The sequence below is a fragment of the Vanellus vanellus genome, assembly GCF_965231255.1.
Source record: "Vanellus vanellus genome assembly, chromosome: 19".
NCBI classification, from domain to species: Eukaryota; Metazoa; Chordata; class Aves; order Charadriiformes; family Charadriidae; genus Vanellus; species Vanellus vanellus.
In genome coordinates this window covers 8,689,260-8,707,850 of record NC_138924.1, presented here as the reverse complement: position 1 = coordinate 8,707,850, position 18,591 = coordinate 8,689,260, and the positions used below count along the sequence as shown (strand labels likewise).

The 18,591-nt window shown below is 37.2% G+C and overlaps 1 protein-coding gene across 1 annotated transcript; it reads right to left on the bottom strand.

The window, feature by feature from the left end:
• Positions 1 to 1,601: 1,601 nt before the first annotated feature.
• TRPV3 (transient receptor potential cation channel subfamily V member 3) lies at positions 1,602 to 17,947 on the bottom strand (the record flags this gene model as incomplete). The annotated part of the gene is made up of 17 exons (XM_082492973.1): positions 1,602 to 1,696; positions 2,609 to 2,679; positions 3,287 to 3,399; positions 4,245 to 4,516; positions 4,900 to 4,966; positions 5,449 to 5,614; positions 6,576 to 6,649; positions 7,215 to 7,316; positions 7,772 to 7,930; positions 8,709 to 8,885; positions 9,631 to 9,911; positions 10,171 to 10,311; positions 10,518 to 10,694; positions 11,344 to 11,501; positions 12,540 to 12,626; positions 14,253 to 14,357; positions 17,829 to 17,947. The coding sequence occupies 17 exons, from the start codon at positions 17,945 to 17,947 to the stop codon at positions 1,602 to 1,604; spliced, it is 2,364 nt and encodes a 787-aa protein (XP_082349099.1).
• Positions 17,948 to 18,591: the final 644 nt, after the last annotated feature.

Genomic DNA, 18,591 nt, shown 5'->3' with positions numbered 1-18,591 from the left:
CAATGCAAAATTAACCAGCAAAGATGAAAGATTCCAAGACCACAGGAATTCTTCTCATACGCACATATCCTACAAAGAAGGCCCAACAATGCTCAGATATTACATTGGTCGATAGATATGCATAAATGTCCTTCCCCTCAAATTCCTATTCCCTGTAAAAATATAACTGAATTGAAGATTTCAATCTGATCCCATCCATCCAGGCCATACATGGTAGGAAACACAGGATACGGCATCTAGAGAAGACTGGTTGGGTAGCGAGAACCATGTCCACCATCCCTGCAAATAGCTCTGCACTATCCTTTCCACTGGAGTGTTCCCTCATGCTCTCTTCTGTGTTAAGAAAGTCTTTTGGATCATTTTGCCCACAGCAGGCTTAGCTGTAAGAATCCAATGCAATTCATATTATCATTCAAATGCAGAACAGAATTCCCCTGAGTCTTTCCTAAATAGCACCTTTAAAACAGGCACCAAATAAACATACACAATGAAAACCCATGACACTGAACACATAATGTATGAACTGAAATTTAAAAGTACATAAAACAAATATTTCTTTTTATACATACACACATAAAATAGAAAACTAAAAATATAATTCATAATACTAGGACATCACAGGTAGTGAAATAAAAAGTGCTACAGAAATGCATTACATAGTCCTCTGAATACAAAAAAAAAAAAAAGCTTTAAAAGTCTGCAATTGCATTGCATTTAACTTATTTTGTTCATTTTGGGAAGAAATAATGACTTCTTATTTTCCTGAAGTGGTTGAATACAAAAATTAATTTACTTTTAAACCAGAACTTCCAATGTGATAACTGATTTTATGTGGCAAGATGTAACAGCACGGAAAAGCTGAGGAGGAAAAGTAAAGACCTTGTGACTGGTACAAACTCAGAAGTATTCTCCAATATTCTCCGTGTTGCCGCCCTGTTATTTTATGGGAAGGTATATGTACACAGTAATAAATAAAAAGCAGTAAACACCACATTATACCCTAGGGATTACACACAGGAAAACAGATCAGGCAAAGCTAAGAGACGTGAAGAGGCTTTCTCCAGCTTGTGGGGTCAAACCTCCAGTGACACTGACAGACAATACAAAAGCTTTAAATGTAATCAGAATATTGTTATTTCCAAATAACATACTTCATTTAGTAGTCTTCAGAATTGAAATGCCTTTCTTTTCTCCACGACAAGAACTTAACTTTTTGCAGTGTACAAAATGTTTCTCATGAGTTAGAGATTCCAAAACAAAGACAGCAGACTGGGATCACGATGATCTCAATTTTCCACAAAAGGAAGAAACAGCTCACATTTGACCTTTTTTATCCAGTGAAAAGTCTAGAGCCAAGTTTGAGTAGCGTTGTGCAAACTCAGACACCAATGGTTTTCAAGAGGCTCAAACTTGAACCAGTGAAATAGTCTCATTTTATTTTAGCTTAGCTGCCCTGATTAAATGGGTTAAAGCCATCAGACCATGTCACTGAAAGTTTGTGTTCCAGCTGGTTACAGCTGTCCAGAGTATCAACAAAGCTTTCAGCATCCACTGCTGATGTTTTTAACCTTCAGAACAACCACATATCAAATGCACTACAACTAAACAGAAGTTTCAGGCAAATCATCCATTTCTTCAAATGTATTCAGGGTATTTTTGCTATTAGTTCTTGAATTATCTTGAACTTTGCTTGGATCTGCAAAAAAATGCATTATAAACAAAACAGGATATGGTAGAAACTGTATACGCAAGATCAAATTTTTGCATGTCTATTTTTTGTTAAAAAAACCCATGCATTTAGTTAAAGAGCAAGTTGTCAGTTTACTACCATATCTTATACAGAAATTTTTCTGTCTTCCCCTTTTCATTATTACTGAAATCCTTCTACCAAGCAATATAAATGCTAATTGACTAATTAACTTCAAAACAAATCTCCCAGATTGCCACATGCCCCTATCATAAACCCTGACGCCTGCAGCCAGAAGGACATCTGACACCTCAGAGTTGGGTCATTTCTCTGTTACGCTGCCAGCACAGTCAGCAGATGGGTGTCCTGAATTTCCTGGTCAACATTCACCAGGGACAGTTTGTCATCTAATATATATCGCAAAACATAAACATGACCTTAGAACATCTAGAATTAAAAACAGCAAACTATAGTATTGTCAGGTAGAAACAGTTCGATTTCTTGCCAATTTTGCAATGCTGTATTTAACTATTTAAGGACTAAATGTACTTTGTAACAACTTTTTCAAAATAATATTTTCTGTCTAGTAGAAAGTTCTCTGGCCTTATACCATTCAAATGCCATAAGAGAATGTAAAACTTAGATCAAGCATAACTGCTTAGAAAAAAATAAAGAAAAGGTAAACCCACTATCTTTTGGTCCCAAGATGTAAATAATGAGAGTTTGTAACCAATGCTCTCTCCAAATCTTTAAAAATAATTAACATTCCTACCATATTGGCCATGAGTTTCCCTAGCAGTAAAGTGTGGTTGAATATCTAGATTACGAGAGTTTATATTTTTAAAGGTATAAAACTATATCAAAGCATTTCTAAGAAAAAAACAATTTCACAAATAATGGTGTTGTAAAATTCTGCAGTACCTGTTGGCCCTGGATCTTCATTAATAAATGAAACATGTGTTTTCCACTCGGTCCACTTCACTTCATTAATCCTGTTTACATTGTATATAAGTTGTGTTATTAGCATGCATTATCTCCAGGCTGCATAGCTGCATTTCCCCTTTTATTTTTTTATTCCTTTTCGGGGTTGTCATACTTTACCATCAACACCTGCTTTGCTAGTGCTAAAAGGTTGAATGTCTTTTGCAGTGTTGTGTGCTATATGAAGATGAGAATAATACTGACTACTTTATGATTTCACACATTAGGAGTACAGCCTTGAAACTCACCTTAAATATTTTTTTCACAAAACAGCATAGTAAACGTCAATTAGCAATCAATTTAAATATAATTACTCCTTTGAATATTATGACAGTGTCATTTACTGCAAGCAGCCTTGATACTTGTACGTTAAAAACATATGAAGTTAAGAATCTGTTTTGTTACCAAAAAATTGTTTATAAAAAGGAAAAGATGTATAGGCTTTTTACGTAGACAATTGGTCACAATTGGAAAAAAAAAAAAGAAAAAAAAGGATTTTTGTACACCTGATATAATTTGTAGAGATGGAGAAATATTTTAAAGAGGCTTTTGAGGACAATAACCATCAAGAAACATACAGAGCAGAATTGATAGCACGGTATTCTAGCTTTGCTTTACCTTAAACACACCCTGGTGTCGTTTTCGGCCACTTTACACCGTTCTCCCAGTCGGAATTTTTTCCTCAAACATTTTGGTAAGAATTTTTCAAATTCCAAAATAGTTCTGGCTCTCTATTAACAACAAATAGTAACATGAGTATGGTTAACTGTATTCAAAATTGTCTGATTCCACAGCACATACGGTTTGCAGGCTCCATGTTTCATCATAACATGTTATGCCTTCATCCACTATCCATAACCACCACTGATTCCAACAATAGCAAATCATATGGCATGCCACTTATTATTTGACACCTGCAAATTGGGAGTCCACAGCTTTCTCTAGTTAGCCCCACTGCAGAAGGTGTACTCGAAGAATCAAGAAATCTCACTCTAGCCTCAGTGCTTCGTGTTCAATGCTAACACCCTCATGCAACACCTTGCCACAGGAATATATATAACCTGCAGGGTATGCAGCCCACCACAGAAAGCAACTCCAATCCTAATGATGACTGTGTTCTCGATGACAGCTTGGGGCTCAGAGCTGTCTAACCTTGGTAAAAGACAAGGCTTGGATAAGGTATGAGGAATTGGAATGAACTCACACATTGCTCAAACTCAAGGGATGGAATAGAATAGCAGAGCATGGCGTGGTACAGATTTCTGGGCAGATAAAGAAACACACCTTTCTGGTGACTTATCAAGGCGAATGAAAGTCATAAAGGTATGTGACAGTGCATGAGGTTAAAAATCTGAGCTGTAAGATTACCTTTAGCATACTTCTTAATTCTGAAGTTATTACTATACCCTAATACTGAAATTACTTATTTCCATTATTTGTGCACATACACAAATGGGGATTATCATTGTTAATACCTAACCTGTTCTGTCAGCATGATAAGTTACCATAGGTACAGCTCAAAAGATTTTAGGCAATGCATCTATACTTCACTAAGCAAACTACTTCACAAACAAACCTGGAGTTTCCAGATGTGCTCACTCTCTTTAGAAATATCTTCCACTGTTTCTCCCATTAATGCGATCAGCATGTTCAAGAGGAGTACAAAAGTCAACACAACGTAAGTTATGAGGAGCAGAAGAAATAGCACAGGATACTTTGAATTTTGCTGGATCTCCAGATCACCCAGTCCTAGGGTGAGCTTAAAAAGATCCATCAGAACAGGTCCCAAACTGCTGTTGGAATGGCATTCATTGCCGTCTCGGCAAGTTTCAATCAATGCAGCAAGAGCTGAGAAGAAAGCAGGAGAAAATTTTAATCACAATAATGCTTTATGTATACGTGGCATTTTATCCTAAAAAAAAGTATTCAAAATGCACTGGGTAATAAAGAGCTCGAGCTGCCCAGCAACATACACAGCAGCAGCGAGATGACAGATTATCCAGAAGCAGAAAGAGCCCGCATCCAAATGAAATTGCAGGCAATTGAGAAAGAGCCAAATTACTTATCTGTTCAGATAGTCTCTGGACAGTTTAAATCTCTAAACATGGCTTTTTAATATCCAGAAGAAACCCCAACATGAGCTCTCATCATGACAACAGGGTTCTTATTCATAATAATGCTAAAATTTTTACTCACACAGAGCATCAGTGCTTTTCTCCAGTAATATTTACCTACGCCAAATCCCAGCAAAAACACGATATAGACAACTAAAAATTTTATCACATCTTGCAGGATGACCTAAAAATTAAATTAAATATTTATCAGAAATTAAAATCAAGAACTAGTTTTATGCTTATGAATTCTGCAGGGCTACAGGTGTGGTACACACTAAAGTATCAAATTACTTTTATTAAGCAAACTGTTGTGCTCTCAGTGAGAAACCCAGTGTGGTGTGTTGTGTACTTCCAAAGGTGACTAACTCTGTACAATACAGGAATTACAGCACATGATGCAATTAAACAGCAGAACTACATTAGCTGAAAAAACACAAGTTACTTACATATTTAATATAATAAAATGTTAATTTTAAAATATAAACTAGTTTCTGCCATTCAAGTTACATAGTGTATTCTGCTGAAATAATGTGTATAAACTGAAAATAAGAAATTTCAATATGAACTATAAAATACATCTAAATTGCTGAAAATGCTTCTTTGAGATTGTATCATAGTAAGCAAGCATCATAACAAGGCAGGAAGAACAAAACAAAACCAACTTGCCTTTTGAATCATAACACTGTAAATGCCCATGGACTGGAAACCTCTGGTGAAATAGAGCATATTAGCCCATCCTAGGGCCATTGCCAAAACAAGACACACGAGGTGTTCTTTGTAGGAAAACAAGTACAAAAAGACAGAGAAGATCACAAGCAAAGCTTGTATAAAACTGTTAAAAAACAAACACATGTATGTAAAAGGGAAATTACTAGCACAAAACCAACAAAAAAAATGAAAACAAGACTTCTTTGCTTCTTAGGTTTCAATTCTAATTTCATACTGCATTCTCTTCTCCCCTATGAACATTACCATTATAGTTTAACAATAAAATGGATGAGTACAAGTAGCATAAGTATATTAACATATTGGGATTATATTTGTAAAGCTTACTTTAAATGAGCTACTGTCCCCAAAACAGCTGGTCAATGCAGGTTTTGCTAACAATAACATTAAGAATTATTAACAGTATCTTTGAAGCCATTTAATTCAAGCTTAAACTTAATGAATTATTAGAATTATTACAGATTTTCCATGGACAAAGGAAGACACTAATAGAAGGTGTGATATGCCACGATAGGATGCAGACCAGATCCTCAGCAGCATAAGACTAACAGCAGTGTGGTTAGAGGAGGAGAACAAAAGGTAGAGTTAAGCCACCTCTCTTTTTATTGATCCTACAATCATGTGCTAGAAATGAGAGGGAATCATCTGTGCTTTATCTAGGCCAGCTGATGGGATACTCCCACCAGCCACCTGAACCAGCTTTATGCTATTTTTCCTTCCTGAAGGAGTCAAAAGGAATGTGAAACTATATCTGGGTTATTAACCAGGTTTGTTAAACACATATCTCTATATACAGGTCTAAATACATACAGTAGTGGGAGAAGCTAAAGATAGTACTGTACCTGGAAAAAAATCCAGTCCGTACACATCAGCCCCCGGCATTGTTATTGACCCGTGTAACCATTAGTGTGTGTTACGGAAAAGCTGCATGTAAGATTACATCCATCCCTCTAAAACCTGATAATCTAGAGCCAAAGTGAGCATCTGCTACAGGAATACATTCTCTGCGACCAAGAGATAGATAAGTGTTTTATATATAGTATAAAATATATGCATGACAGACTTACAACGCAAAGTGGAACCACGCATCCGAGAGAATTGAGTGCAGGTCGGAGGGCCTAAGCAGAAAGATGGCTACACTCTGTGTAGACAGATATATAAAATACAGAAATGGTAGTAAGAGAAAGCAAGCCTCACAATTGATTTTTGAGAATAATTTCATTGAAGTTGGTCTCGTAAAAGCATCGTTCTACCGATGTTTTCTAGAATTAAAGATCTTTTTATAGGGCTGTAACTTTAAAGTTTAAATTCCTGTCATCTCTGGCATAATTTAACAGTAAATTACTGTTTTTAATTGCTTACAGTATATGGTAAAAATTATACCCTGTTTTTTTTCTCTTACAAGGTCTAATTCAAGAGCGTCCTTAAAGCCAGTAATGCGACAACATCAATGTTACATAAATATCAAATCTTTGTCTTGAGAATTAGAAAGGCAAAGAACCTCGTACTTGTTTCACGGAGCAATACGGTCATATTCAAATCCAGGGTCATTCCGAGTAAGTGATGTATTGTGCCAAAGACTTTTAGACATTACATGTATCATAAATATATTCCAAACATATTGCCAAGATCATCATCAGCATAGTCATAAATCTAGAGATGTTCTTTATGTATTTTGTTATGTATTTGGTATTAAAAAGTCTTACCTCTTTTATGGCTAAAAATATTGCTCCTAACATAACCATCACCTGTCCCGATAACTGCAGCCATCCCACACCACGTGTCAGAGCTAGTGGATAAGGCGGAGCCTGTAAGACAGGTCCAAAATGAACGACTGAGTTCCGTACCTGAAGGGTAAAAAAGGTAAAGTAACAGGAAGTCTCATGTTTGTGGCAATCTGGGTACCCAAATTCCTCCCCTTCACTGAGAATTTTCTTCATGGTGGATTTTCAGAATTGGCCACCTAACATGTATATTTGAAATGCCAGAAGTTTCTTTCTTAAAAGCAAAATACTCTCCCCACACTTTCAGAAATTTAACTTTGTATTATGTGTTTGTATTTTGGGTCACTATCACAAAATGAAAATTTCCTCTATTAGTGCTGCTCTTCCTTCCATATACAAAGACCACGTGGGAGAACCCGGTCTCCCTACAGCCAGCTATTCTCATACCAGGTTTTGGTTTAGCATTTTAAATAGAATTCAGGAAACACTATTGTATTTTAAAGCAGTAAAATTTGCTGAGATTAAGTTGCTGTACTCACTTCATTTTCATTAGGCCTGTGGTAGGAAACTAGCGTTAGTGTTATGTTGTATAGGAAATAGAAACAACATGACATAAAAAACATGTGTCGTGCAAACTTTTTCCATTTCATTCGCAGGAGTGAATTCAGAGGCTCCAAAGTCAGCATTTCATGACGATTCTGTAGAAAAAAAACCACAACCCACAATTAAGATTTGAACTCTTGGCCTGTAAGGAAACAGAGATAATTTGCAGCATGCATTTTGTGTATTTCATTCAGTATCTTTCCTTGCTGATGTACAAACACATCTATGCTCAAAGATATGTGTCAGACCCTAACCTGACATGATACAATGGGACAACTCTCACTCGTGCTGGGATCACCTGCCACACCCTGGCTAAGTGGGTCTCAGCTAAAACCGTAATGTGAAATTCTGGCCTTGCATCTTACGGAAGTTTTATGGGAGTATTTGAATTTAGCAAATGTAAAACTCTGGCTTTGGAGAGATAACGTTCTGTGATAAGGTCCTTCCTAAATGCTTAAAATGCATACCTGTTAAGTTTACAACTTCAGGCAGAGTATTCTCATCAAGTATTTCTCTTTGATTGCCCCGTTCTCCTGCACTATCTTAGGCAGCTGCTAGTAGCCACTCCATGCACGCTGGCTTTGGTCTGACCAGCTGGGCTGTATTTGTGTTCTGATGCAAGGCAAATTAATGCTTCAAATGTAGAAAAAACAGTCCCCAAATGCCTAGCCAGTGTTTCAGGAGCTGAATGCATATTCGCTTATAGTTGACAATCTACAGAAGTATAAAATTCAACTTGCTGGTGATACAAAACTGAGAACCAAAAATTACTGTTTACTGTTTTACAAGTAACTCAGTCAAATGTATAGGCTAGCGTGTCTGAAATTAGTGTACTGCTAGAAAATATATATATATTAGAAATAAGTAACTTACACCAATATTTGTATTATAGACAATAATTTCCAATACTGAATTGTCTGCGGTGGTATCTAGTTCTGTCAGATCATATAGAGAAGACTGAACAGGACCATAAGCCCAGTCTGTGAATTTTCTTGACAGACTCCTGTTAGGCTTATCTCTTATCTCTCTGCTCAGGATGTACTTCAGAATCTAAAACATTAACAGAGTCATTTGTAAGCAGATATGTTCTTCATGCGAAAGGAGAAAACATACATATGTACTTGCCAAAACCCCTACCTTTTAACTATCACATTTGCTACAGTAGTGCAATTCAATGTATTTGTAATTCTGTTACTCAGTAAGCAGTGTTAGAGATGACAGACATCTAGGAAATAAATACAGTATTTTTAACGCCTCCAGATTTTCTGTCAGAGACATTTTTCTAAATGATGAAAGCATAATTTTCTATGTGTTCACATTATATTTTCCTTTAACTTAATCAATTATTTTCTAAGTTTTCCCATTATCTATTCTTTATCACAACACAAGCAGTTCATTTATGAGAGCCAAATTCTACAGCAGCGTAACAGAGCAGTTCTAGTGAGTTTTATGAAATTATTCAAAGATTGTATATTATATAAGTGTAGTATTGTAATAAATGCAGATCTGATTTTCTTTACAACACAAGGGTTTGCAAGGCTGTTTTTAAACAGCACGTATATTTTTTACAGGATGGGATTGTTAGAGGGAAACCTTGAAGGGTAGAAGCAACATTGCAATAGAAATATTTGCTTGTATTTTGAACAAAATTAGCTTACCAAATATTGTTGATGCATATTGCAGCATAACCATCATGGAAAACTACATGTCAGAGCACTAACATCTGAGTACATAGTTGGCCTTGACTCTTTCTCCATATTTAATTTCTCTTAGATGCTACTGAAATAATACCCACCTCTAATTTCCCAGTTTTTGCAGCTAATTGTAGTGGTGTCAAACCCTCCTTATTCTTTGTTGTTTCCAAATTTCTGTCTTTACTTTTCAACAAAATCATGTCATACATTCTGACTACAAAGTCGTTCTGCGTTTTAAAATCCTCTGCCACAGTAACTAATGCATGGAGAATATTGTTTCCTCTGGAATCCTGAGAAGTAATATTAGTCCTGGTATTGTCCATTAACAGTTGAGTTATGTCTGGTTGATTGGTACATGCAGCTAACGCCAGTGCAGTTTCACCTGCAAAATTATAAAATGTAACACGTGTTCATGTTTTATTACAAGCACTCAAATCAAATTATGTAAGACTGACTGTGTTAAGCATCTTAACGTCTGAAAGCACATTTACATATTGATTGTATTGAATTTAGCTCTTGTTTTATAAAAGCTTCATTTGAATTGAAAACATTAGTTGGAGAAAATCTTCAAAATCAAATTTTGTCTTAATTGTTTGGGTATTCCCTCCTAACTTTTCCAGAGAGATCGCATTTCCACTTACCGAAATAAAAGCCTTCATGCTTATGTTTGGGATTAAAGAAAATACCCTGGGCATGGGCATTGACATCAGCTCCTTTTTCTATAAGGCTCTGAGTTATTTCATATTGTCTTCTTTCAATAGCAATATTTAGAGCTGTCTGGCCTGAAACAACAGACAAAGGTATTTAGGGTTGAATCTCTTAAACACATTATGAAACGTTAATGAAGTTTTATGATGGATAGCACCAGTGGTAATGAATAAAAGTTGTTTTAGGAATTTAAACCATCGTTAGAATGTTTGAAGAAAACATTACTTTTAGGAACGGTATATTTAACCATATACCTGAAATTGGTATCAGATGGCAATACCTTTATATGCCTCTTCTGTGTATGCTGCATTGATAAATCTCTCCAAAATACCATTTTCTTCTGCAAAGGATAGTAGCATATTCACTATCTCATTTGTGTTTTGGTTGATGTTCAGCAGAGCTTTCATCAGACAAGTTTTGCCAGTATCTGACGCTGTGAATTTTTTCATCAGATAATCTACAAGAGTGAGTTTTGAGATCAGACCATCATTATTTATTAAAGTGGATAGAAAATAATTCTAATCTTTTGTTTATTAGGGGTGGAACCTGAGGGATATATATGAATATAAATTATTTGCCAAACAATTACTCCATCCTATTCACTTTGTATTTGAGCTTATGTACACTTGGTAGGTAGCCAATGCACTTGGGTTTTTCTTTTGGACATCCCACTGCCATGGTAACTCCAGACAGACCCAGAACTCTTCCCTAACTTCTCTGCCTGTTCTGCCACGCTGCACACATCACAAGCCCTGTCTGTACTGCAATTTGACTGCAGTTTGGATAGAGACATCAGCTTTGAGTCTCGTGCTGCAGAAGGCTAGCTTAGGTATAGCTATGGGAACAGAGTGCAGATGGACCCCCCGTGTATCATGAACAGGCAACAAATACTCTCCAGTGTTGCCTCAGAGGCAGCAAGGAGGTGGCTTATTGTGTACCTTGAGCTTTCATTTAGAAATAGGAAATGTGGCATACATTAAATTGCAAACAAGCAATTGCAAGTTCACGGGCAAGTAGCTGTTGCACAGAGATATTTGCCAGTTTTAGGCTACACACGTGCTGCCAGAAGAGCTAACAATCTTCCTTCAGGTAACTCCACAGCTTACCCGGCACAGTCATGTTTGTACACGCATTTGATCTTTCCTTCAGCTCTGCGAGCAGACATTGCAATTCTTCTATATTCCCCTCAGATACTGCCCGAAATATGTATCTTTTCAACTTCTTCCGGGCACTGGTCTGTTCAGGTCCTTGTGATATGTTAGCACTGAATTATAAGAAACAATAATGAAATTGCTGATTAAATGTACTGTGTTTTATTTTATTTTCTACATAAGAGTAAAAAGAAATACAATTAATTGCCCCAGACGATATATACTTGCCCTTCTTCCACATATATCTTGTCATGGATCTCTCACAATGTTCTGCAGGTTGCTCATTTGCAGCTAAGTGGCTATTAAGAGGGGTTTTATAATAAAAATGTACATTTTAAAAATTTACTTTGTTTTGCATTTTTTCCAGTTTATCCATTCTTCTAAAACAAAGACTAAGAAATAGTACTCTGCTTCTCTGATCTGTCCACAACTCGCTGACTTCAGTGGCTGATTTCTCTGATGCTGCACTCCAGCTGCACCCACCCCACTCACAGCAAAAGATAATTTTTAACCTCACATCTTCTTACACAACTTTCCTGATCATGTATTATTCTGGAATAAGAATGATCTAATATCCCCCCCCCCCCCCCCCCCCAATCAGAAATACTCCTAGCTGATTTCCTTTGGAAGCCTCTCCTTCATAATTTAGCGCTCTCTCTTCCCTTCCCATTGAAATTAACTACCAGGATTACTAGTCCTCAGAAATGTTAAGACAGTACATTTTGTTGATTCCATCAAGCTAACAGATATTTCTTAATACTGATTGAAACAGAGGGCAATACTTCACCTCTAAAATAAATATTTTCTGTCTTACAAGAGTTTGCTTTTGAAGGAGGAATGCATTGTATTGTTGCTAAACAATACTGATTTTTGAGAATTTGCTCATGTCTAGTTGAGCATGGTGTTTAGGTCCTGTGTTGTCATCTAGGAATGGACATTATACATGAAGAATCCTCACACTAAAAATTAAACCTGAGAAAAGCAGAGGTAAGAGTTGTTTATTTCAAAATTTAATTATTGAAGAATCAGAAATGCATGCACACATACAAGCCTTATTTCTAAAACATGGCAGGCAAAATAGGTAATATCTACCCTATCACAGACTTAATCCATTGAAAATATTCTAAGAGATACTTCATGTCTCCACTCACCAACAACTGTCTACATTAGGGCTATATTCAGTCGCATCATCCTGAAGAGACTGTGGGGAATCCATATCTTCCCCATTTCCAGACGCACTGTAGAATACAGAAAAGCTTAAGTGCTAAGTCAGGAAGATACTGGAAGACATTTTAGCAAACTGCAGGAAGAATCAGTTAATACTAGGAAGCAGTATCTGCAGTAGAGCTGAAATTAGTCTAATCTGACATTGTGCTGTTTAATCTGATCATTTTTTTCTCCCTGGTGAATTTTAAAGTGAGTGGTAAAAATGAAGAGACCCACAGGATTTTATTGTATTTAAAAAATCATTAGGAAAGCAACTTGTTTTTGTGTTTTACTATGCTATTTCATTACAGATCCTGAAACTGTGGGAAGTTTTTTCTTTTTTTTTTAACGTTCACTGCTTTTTATGCAGAATGCTCAAAGCTTACATTCTTCCTTTTCACATACTTACTTTGTCATCTGCCACAAAGCAAGGGCTAAATCAGTAACCATGCGTGGGTTGCAAGTGCACAATGAAAGTGATTTACCTGAAGATTTACGACGCAGTACACTGTAGGCAACTTGAGCATTTTGCAGCTGACATGAATGGAAGCTTCAGCTAAAAGAAATTGAGGACTGAGCCCTAAATACGTATTTAGGTAATAAATTTAAAGGATTCAATGCCACTAGTATTTTGTAATTGCTGTACATAATTTCCAGACATTCCTAAAAGCAGATCTGCCTTAAAAATTAATTTATTATAATTTTTCTTACTTGTGTTTTTGTTTTCTATAAGGTTTAGATTTGATGAACTACCTCAGGTTAATAACGAAGAGAACCTGAACTATTAGTTATTGACAAAACAGATGTATGGACAGTAATGTAAAGATTCAGTAATGCAAGGATTCAGCATTGCTCTGCAGATATTCTCTTCCCTTTGAAATAAAGCTGGTAGCTCAGAGTCCATTCTTATTCAGTCCATCACTTCTCTGCAGAAAACTGTGAGGAACCTGGTGACAAAGCATCTGTGTGTCTTGTGCAGGTCTGTCCCTGAATGAGGGAGAAATTTGGATACCTCTCCTCTGAAACCAAAATAAAACTGTCAGCTAATTCTGTAAAGCTGACCAGACATCCATCGGGCACAAAACCACTTGGCCATTCTGGCCTTATGCTAGATTTGATACATATTTCCCATATTCATAATTATTGGCTTAGTATCCCCTACATTTTTAAAAATTAAATGCATTCTTCCCAGTCATAATTTTTCTCTATTCGTTCAGCATAAATGGCTGCCTTAAAATATTTCAGACTCAGCATCTTCATGTTATTTGATTGTTAATGAGCAACAGAGGGAGGATGTCAGCACACAGATGGAAATAGGGTTTGCTAAATTAAGCTGTGGTCTTCGTGCAGTAGAAAATACACAAATGGGTACAAGGAGTTTGTCCTAATGTATCATAAATAAGAGGCTAAGATTAAAAAAAAAAGACAATACTGAATTTAAATTTATTCAAATCTGAGGCCTGATTTATTCAGTGTAAGTGACAGCAGTAGATAAACTCAAAGATAAGTCAATGGAGTTCTGTCTTTGAAAAGACCGAAAGCTAAGAAAAGCCATGTGAAATTTTAGCTCTGAAGTCTAAGGAGAAATAAGGAGTAGCTGCTGAAAAGAAAACAGATATATTTGCAGTATGACTATTGCATATGCATCTATAACTTACCATGGACGAATATTTGAATCCATTGGTTTTGAAAACACAGGGGGAGACGTATTATTCGGAGTTGCATTGCTTTCAAAACCATCAATCTCCAGAAAAAAGTGTGAACTGTTGAACACAGTGCATTTAAAAATATTAGTAAAGAAAGCAAGCTCAACCATAAGTAAAACACTACACGTACATGCCTAGGACAAGGTGGACAATTTATATTTTCTGGCATTATACCTAATAGGACGCTGGAACGGAGGCTTATCTACTTTTCTGTGGGGCATCCCAACCTCCAACACTGTGCCCAGCACTTTCATGCTGGCAGATTGGCAAAAGATTCCAAGATATTTTTAGGACACACCGCATCAGATCCTGACGTGTCTACGCAGCTACCCCAGCAGCCTAAAACCAGCCTTGCACCCAACTTCTGTGCGAATAGCTGAATGCAACACCAGACATTTCTTGAACAGCCACACATGTATGCCTACACACACATGCATGTGCTTTTTAATCCACTGCATTCTAGTCCCTATTTCTCCAGCCAGGAGCCATCAGGATGGATCATTTCAAACCCATCAGCAGTGATAATCATTAAGTCAGAAAGTTTGAAAGGTCACGTGTTAAACGACATCAGGCATTTCCACCATCCAGGAGTGAATGTGTAATCTTGCCAGTCAGCGCCTGACATTTAACGATTTCTTTTCCCTATAAATAATTAATTATATTTATATTTGTGAGTTCGAGTGCCAGCGACCACCGCCAGCCACCAGTCTTTGCCCTGCACTGTGGGATCCAGCAGCCCATTTCACTGGCCAACCTGTGGGCACTGCAGCCGTTTGCTAGCCCTTCTCCGGAGATGAGTCACCGCTCACTCCTTGCTATTTATAATAATAAATAATTATTTCTAGAGAAAATGAACGAAATTTGGAACAACACAGAAAAGGGAACATGAGAAGAATAGGAAGATTTCACCCTTTAAAAGCCTGCAGAGTTGAGAGGCAAAATCAATGGCTTTGTATGACTACATTGCTACATTTCACCAAAGACAGAGGAGTTTCAGTGTTGGATGTAGCAACTCCCACATGGGCTGTTGTTCAGAAACTGTCTTACATTTCTAAAATGTTCCAGTAGTAACCTGGAAAAAGTTTCCAATTCAGCTAATACTTATGGTTTAGTCCACAGGGTATTTCTTCTTTTTTTTTCAACTGCATGTTCCCCAAAGAATCCTGTTGAATTAACGTACATAAAGTACTGATGCTAAAATGCAGTATATTATTAGGACATTAACTGAACAACCTGTTGATAACTGCTAAAAATATCACGATCTAATGGCTCTAGTTAATCTCATTTTCCAACAGCTTGGTGATCCAAGTGTTAATTCAGTGTGTGTAGTTGTTTAAACTTATATGACCTTTTAACATTTGAGATGTGCCTGTGAACATATTCTAAGCAGGCAGCAAGTAAAATGCCACTTCTGGTTATCAGGACTGTGTCCCTCAAATTACTCATGGGGTACTCTTCAGAGTACAGGAAAAAACTAGACAGAAAGAGGACCATTGCCATCACTTACGCCACATTCGCCAGATTCACAGCTGCTGTGCATCCCTGCTGTTTCACTGGGGTCTGGACTTGGCAGAGAGACTAAGGAGTGGAAGAAACATGGATTCATCCTGCTTTTTTTGCACTCCTTGACCATGATGGGCAGGAGCTGTCCCAACAGGCATGCAGCTGTTGAAGGCCACAGTGAACCTTCAGAAAGCCAGAAATGCCACACTCTAGGCTTTACCAGACCATATCACCTGCCCTCCCTCAGCAACAGTGTGGTCACACTGAAGATGTTGGTGTCCAATAGATGTACAGCAGCTATGAAGTGCGTCCTGTTTTGGAGGCTGACATACCAAACCTAACCTGGCATGTGGGTTATTTGGGGATATCACGGAGGAAAAAAAAAAACCCAGAGTCACCATGCAAAGCACGTGGACAGTTGCCAACAAATGCCCAAGTGCTTACGTGGCCACAGTGCATGCTCTCAGGAACACTGTCCACAAGCATAATCGGTCTCTGACAACGCTGGCAGCGCTCCTCCCAGCCTGCCTGTCAGTTTCCCTGTACTTAATTATATACTGTTAGTCCACCCAAATACCAGGACCTTCAAGAAGGGGAAGTCATTGTCTTTTCAGAAAGTGCATACTGCCAATACATTTTGTCAAGTGAGAAATGCCACCCATGGAGGTGCACTAGCTGCTTCATGGCAAAGTAGAAAGCAGCATTTTGAAGCAACTGAAGTACAGCAGCATAGAAACATATAATTAATAGAACGTGTTAAACCTCTGCATTAAAATTCACGTGATCTTCCTTCATTATATTACAGGAATGTTGTCGGCCACACCCTGAGCTCTTGGTTGAGAGGTGGGAAAAACCCCAAGGTTACTGTTACTGATGCCACAAAACTGAATGGGAGATATGAGCTTAAGTGATCGAGGGGTAGTGTTTGCCAGTATTTGTTATAACTACACAATCTTCCATGGAATTGCCCCTTTTTGAAGTAGTAGGTGTATTGTGAGCTGTTCAGACACCTCCTCTCCCCCTTATACAACCAAAGAGCTTCTCTTTTTGAATCTAATGACAGGAAGACAAATTGGACCACCCAGGCAGAGTGGGTCTCAAATAACTAATGACACCATTTCTGCAGAAAGTGACTCCTCTGATTATTAAGAATTATAAATGTCAGAACAGCCACAATTGCTTAGGCCTTCAGAGTTTCAAAAATTGCCATAATAGCTAGTAATTAGCCACAGAGTGAAAAGTTTATGAATGAAAATTCATCCTCACTCTACAGTAACTTAGTTGACTTCAAAAGCATAGTATCAAGGATGAATTACTGCTTATATTTCCCCATTCATATTAAATACAAACCCTTAATCCTTGTATTAATGCTCTAGCATTAATTATGAATGAAAGCGAATATTTTATAAAATAAAACGATGAAGAAATCTTGTTACTCAGAATAATGAAAAATAGAGCGAATTCAGGTTTCTGCTTGTGATGGGATTTTTCAAGCCTCTTGCTCTCCCAGCCCTCATTTTTAATTCACCTCTGCCTTTCCATAATCTGTCACGTTCCCATGTGAGGCTAAGTTTGAAATGACTCCCTTTTTTCAGGCCAGCATCTCTTACACAAAACCTGCTCTACCCTGCCATGTGATCTCTTTAAAAAGATCACTCTACCTTCTCCTATTGAAACACTGACCATCATTAGACCACATTCTTGTGAGCTTATACAGGTATATAGAGTGGATGCAGAAAGCCTGGCTGATACAAGACACAAAAGACCGGTGCATCAGTCTGATGTCTCTAGGACTGGAGTTAAATATTTGTCCCATTAGGGTAAACACGACATATATCTACTTAACCAGGACACTCTTCCACTTCTAAACAGCATATGTTTTTTTGAAGGTGCCTTGTGTTCATTAGGTCTCTCTCATTCATACATGCAGCATGAATAAAGATATTAGTGATATTTCAGTGCAAATATCTACTAAAGGAGATAAAACAGGCAGTTTCAGTGTTCTAGACTGAGCTAAAAGCCTACCTTTTCTTTGTGGGAGTGCTTTCAGTCGGCTTTTTCTCTTGTTGGTTTGAAGGGGGAATACCAGACGGATTTGTTTTCTTGCCCATTAGTGGAATAATTTCGTTGTTATCTTTAATCATGTTTCCGCAGTAGACAGATTCACAGTTACTTAGCTCCTGTTCATTTGAAGAAAGTATAGTGACCAAATTGTCTATTTTACAGTCTCTTCACATGTAAGCATACAAATCTTGATATTTTTCAAAGTTTTTCATTTTTTGGTTATTAAGCACATACACACCATTTTATATGTCAAGGCTGCAGGGTTATATTCATGACTGATTAAATTACATTGTAAGAATGTGGCAATAAAAGTGATACCATAAATTCAGGAGAACCATGAATTCAAGCATGTGCCTAAATTAAACTGAAGTGAGTCTGTCAATCACAATGACATTATATGTTATTTAGAGAAACAAAAAGAGCACAACGGCTTTTATAAGTAGCCCTAAAGTTTGTGCATATTTAGAGTTAATCTAAGTAGTCTGCTCTTACCCAAGATAACTTCAGATAATTCCAGGAAGATCTGTACAACAGATACAATGTGCAAAGGAAGGTTTCAGATGTGAAGGGTAGCAAACACAGAAAAAGCCCTGAAACTTTTCACTGCATTAGAATAGCAGAAGCAAGACAGACAGACTCTAAATACAATGCCCAGGCTGAGCTCAGCCTAACAAACAATCACATGGATAGCATTGAGGACCTTTGTGTCCTGATGACACTTCTC